Source organism: Silene latifolia, chromosome Y, assembly GCF_048544455.1.
Source record: "Silene latifolia isolate original U9 population chromosome Y, ASM4854445v1, whole genome shotgun sequence".
NCBI lineage: Eukaryota > Viridiplantae > Streptophyta > Magnoliopsida > Caryophyllales > Caryophyllaceae > Silene > Silene latifolia.
The window spans coordinates 39,781,663-39,786,609 of NC_133538.1; the positions used below are offsets into that span (position 1 = coordinate 39,781,663).

Genomic DNA, 4,947 nt, shown 5'->3' on the forward strand with positions numbered 1-4,947 from the left:
CTATCAAATCATCCAACTGTTTCTTAAGCTCCCCTAACTACTTAGGACCCATGCAGTACGGGGCCTTAGAGATCGGTCACGTCCCTGGTTTCAACTCCATACTAAAATCTATCTCTCTCTTTGGTGGTAAACCTGGTATCTCCTATGGAAAAACATCTGGAAACTCTCCTACCACATGTATCTTATCTGTCGTCGGCTCTACCATATTATGATCTTTCACATGGCATAGAATCAAAGGACTTCCTCAAGTAAGACTTCAAGGTCACCGCAGCAATCACTTTGACTTTGAGTTTAATAAAAAACCCACAATAAGACACGCGAACTCCATTAGGACCTCTCAAAGAAACTTTGTTTTGGTGACAATCTATTCTAGCCTTGTACTTACCCAACCAATCCATCCCAACTATCATCTCAAAACCATCTATAGGAAATTCTAACAAATCCACTAGAAAATAAACCTGCCCAACTATCATGGATACCCCCTTATATAACCTCCCACAAGACACTGATTCACCCAATGGTATAAAAACTTATATCTTTTACAGACTTAAACTCTCTCAAACCTATAGACTTAGCATGACCCGACGATACAAAAGAGTGTGACGCCCTTGAATCAAACGAAAAAAATGTAGAAACATCATTAACAAGAAAGGTACTGGTGATCACGTGTGGATCATCCTCAGTAGCTTTCTTGTCCATCATAAATAATTTTCCATTGATCTTTTGTCCACCCCTTGTACTGTGCTTGCTGAAGTAGAAGGCTTGGCAGCTGACATCTGATTGTTGTTACCCGCCGGTTTCTGATAAGAATTACCGCTATTGCGGTTGAACCCACCGTTGTTGGTACTCTGCCCTCCCTTATTGATCCATGACCCAGCTGGTCGGTTTCTAGCATAACTCTATGTCGGACCCTGCGAAAAGCTTCCCTCTGATGGCCTCTGAACACCTCTTCCCCCGACACTAGTACACTCATGCCTCTTGTGGCCCATTCCGCCACAGTTAAAACACGAGATACTCCAACTGCTACTACTACCTCGACCACGACCATAAGAAGATCCACCACTGAAATCCGATCCCGATAAATAAGCCCTTTCCTGGTTGTGGTTACCCCTATTGTAACTGGACTGACCACCACCATCACTCTCAGCCTTTCTCTTTTCCGGACCCCTTTCTTTGTTTTCCTTGGCCATTTCGACCAACCTCTCAGCTCCTCCTGCTCTCTCATAAACTTCCTTAACATCAGTAAGGACCCCAACCGGTAGCTTCTCCATGATCTGATAAGTCTACCCCTTCTCGAAGCGCAGTGCTAAATTCTCCTGATTTAGCCCCATATCCTCAGCATATCTTGATTTCTCATTGAACTTGTGATAATACTCCACCACTATCATATCCGAGATCATCTTGAAAGAATCAAACTCCTCCCTCAACTTACTACGAACATGCTCTGGAACGAACTCCTTTCTCATAGCTCTCTTAAACTCGGTCCATGGAATAGCATACTTACCCTGCTTCAGATAAAGGTCTATGGCACTCTCTCTCACCTTGTCCCACCACTCCCCCGCTACATATCTCAGGTAGATCGCAGCTTATTCTACCTTAAACTCTTCGGGACAATGTACCACTCCCAAGATATTCTCCATCTCTCGGTGCCAATTGTCGAGCAAAATCGGCGCACCTGTACCCATGTAGTTCGTTGGGTTGAAGCGGGATATTGTAATGCTCATCTTGACAAAGTCTATCCCGGCATCCTTATCTTTCCCAAACCTCTTAAGAGCCTCGGTAAGCGCATCCTGATGCTCAAGCATCTTGGCAATCTCATAAACACTCATCTCCTACGCCCTATCATACATACCAGACATCTTTGGCGGCATATCTTTAAGCTATAAGAGGAGAGATAAACGTAAACACATAGCCTACGGCTCAAAGAAAATATGACCCGCACATCACCTACGCGATCGAGTAACCACACCTACTCGATCGAGTAGAGGTCACTCGATCAAGTTACGCACTTACTCGAACGAGTACCCCAACTCCAAAACCTGACCAGAACTAACATAAAACACACTCGATTGACTCACATACGTACTCGATCGAGTAGCCGATACTTGATCGAGTACTCCCCTTACTCGATCGAGTTGCACAAAACAGCAGCTACTGCTCAACGTACACATATACCCACTCGATCGAGCTTAGTCCACTCGATCGAGTCCACCATACTCGATCGAGTTACCCTTACTCGATCGAGTCATGCTGACGATTCTAACTACCCGCATGCCTTTAACTTTATAACTTTTCATCAAAATAAAACATACGTATACAACATATTCTATTCACACATTACTAATATTGCCACATTATAAATCATTTTACCATACAACATGCTTCACCACAAATCACATTATCATATTCAATTACCTTCATCTTCTCCACCATATCCTCCATTCAATTACATATAATCCATCCAACATATTCATATGAACATTAGTAAACACAAAGCAATCCCCATGACACCCCATAGTGACCGTTTCAAAGTTGTAGGGCGAGTTCACGACTTTAGGACGTCTCCCAAGTCTTTGCATTACCTCCTAACAGCTCCTACCCGGGTTCATTTTATTTTGACTCCTTAAGTTCATTAGATTCATTTGTTACAGGTTCCAAAATTGTCGCTCTGATACAACTTTGTAACACCCTCATACACCAAGGTGCCTTACCAAAACAACCTAATGCATGAGAGTGCTACTCTCTCGGTTGCCCGAGGCAATGTATATCAAATAGACCATCAAAGAACATACTTTAAATAAATATTTTAAGTGATTACATGCCAAAACGAAACTGATAAAATACGATACAAGTATTCCAATCCAAACACCAACTAAACAAATGAAAATGTCTCGACATAACAGCGGAAGACTACTAGCTGAGTCTTGGTGACTCATCCGCAGCTAAACCTCGTGCATCCAAGTCATACTTTCTCAATAAGTGCTCACCATCCCCGAATGGATCACCACAGTTTTTAAAACAATTAAACGGGGTCAGTTACTGCATACACAATATAAGATAATACAACAACAAATACACAGTCACAATTCACCAACACCGTCACATCACCAATCATCTAACTAGCCTAAAGGTATAGCCCTGCCAGATTACCAGTCGCAACAAGTAATCCACTCCACCAGTGGGGGACCGCAGCCGTTCTCACCTAAGCCCCGCTCATCTCCATCGAGCGATCAACCCATGTTCCTTAATGTGCACATCCCGCTTGTGACAGGAACCACAAGGGGTGAATCAAGGGCGTGAAGCCACTCCCAAAAGTGACTCCACTCAGCCGAGGGCGCACCTCGCGAAACATGGACAAAGAACAATAAACAGTTACAATATCAACAATACTAAAATCAATTACGATATAATCACATGCCAATCAACCATCAACCTCCTCATAATCATGTATACAATAACTGAGTAGGAAACCCTACCTGGAATGTAATCACCACAATTCGACACAATCAGCGGATCAAAAGGGCTCCTCTACGAAATCACCTCCTATCAACATATAATCGAATAATCACAATCCAAAATCAACAATACTTCCAAAATCCCCAAATTATCCAATCAGGGTTTAACCGAAACTAACGAATCAATATAAAAACTGTACTAGGATCTTACCCACAACACGACGATCTCAAAGGTGTAAAGAACTCCAAAATCCGACGACTCAAGCCCTTTGATTTGATATCAATGTGGGAGAAGAATGCAACGTAGTTTTGTTTTCTCTTTGTAAAATGTTTAGAATAAGGTAGAAGTAACTGAAACTGGTGAAAAGGTACTTTATATATCATTCTCGCAGTGCAATCAAAACCCGGCCAAAAACCCATAAAAACAAATGTACTCGATCGAGTAACTGAGGTACTCGATCAAGTAGTCCCTACTCGAGCGAGTACCCATCAGGCAGAGCACTGTCCAGAATGCAAAACTCACTTACTCGATAGAGTAAGCCTTACTCGATAGAGTAAGCCTTACTCGATAGAGTACCCAACAGCTCATAAAACTGTAGTATTACATATAGGACCGCTTTTAAGACACCTATTGACACCTCGCCATATAGGTTAGTCTATGAGGAAGCTTGTCATTTGCCAGTTGAGATGGAGCAAAAAGCATATTGGGCAATCAAGGAGCTTAATTTTGATGCTACTCTATTTGGAGAGAAAAGGTTATTGCAACTTAATGAACTTGATGAATTTCGTTTGCAGGCCTATGAAAGTTCCTGTCTCTACAAGGAGAAGACTAAGCGGTGGCATGGCAAGATGATACTCAAGAAATACTTTAAAATTGGTGATAAAGTGCTCTTGTTCAATTCCCGTTTCAAGCTTTTTCCCGGAAAGTTAAGGTCAAAGTGGTCCGGTCCATACACCGTCACTAATATCACCAAGCTTGGCTCTATTGGAGTGATGACCACAAATGGGGAGAAGTTCAAAGTTAATGGCCACCGATTGAAGATTTATCACGAGAATGCTATAAATGGAGTTGTGGAGGAAGTTTTCTTGGAACTTCCATCTTTGGAGAATTAATTTCTCAAGCTACATTACGTCGTGCATGACTTAAAATCAACACTTCTTGGGTGGCAACCCGTGTGTTTTGTTGTAATTTTGAACAATTTATTGCTTTCGTAGAATAAGAGACAATTTTAATGTAGTTGGTATTTGAATTGTGATTTGTAGGTTAAAAAAGAAGAGAAAGAAGCCATTTTAAAATTTGGCACACTTCCCCATGTTGTCCGGGACGTAGCCAAATTACTTTAAGCAACAAAGGAAAGGATAAAAATTGAAGAAATCCGAAGAACAAGCAAAACAAAATCAGACGAACCCATAGGTCATTCCCTGATTTGGGCATACCTTACGCCACAGCTTTGGAAAAGCTAATCTCCAAAGGAAAGCTCAAACCGATTGG

The 4,947-nt window shown here is 41.9% G+C and overlaps 1 protein-coding gene across 1 annotated transcript; it reads left to right on the plus strand.

Annotated features, from left to right (window-relative positions):
- The first annotated feature begins 4,142 nt into the window (after positions 1 to 4,142).
- Positions 4,143 to 4,568, plus strand: LOC141627895 (uncharacterized). The gene has a single exon (XM_074441095.1). It carries the CDS (start codon positions 4,143 to 4,145, stop codon positions 4,566 to 4,568), a length of 426 nt encoding a protein of 141 aa, XP_074297196.1.
- Positions 4,569 to 4,947: the final 379 nt, after the last annotated feature.

Coding starts and splice junctions, on each gene's coding strand:
- LOC141627895 (XM_074441095.1), top strand. CDS start 4,143: ATGGAGCAAAAAGCATATTGGGCAATCAAGGAGCTTAATTTTGATGCT.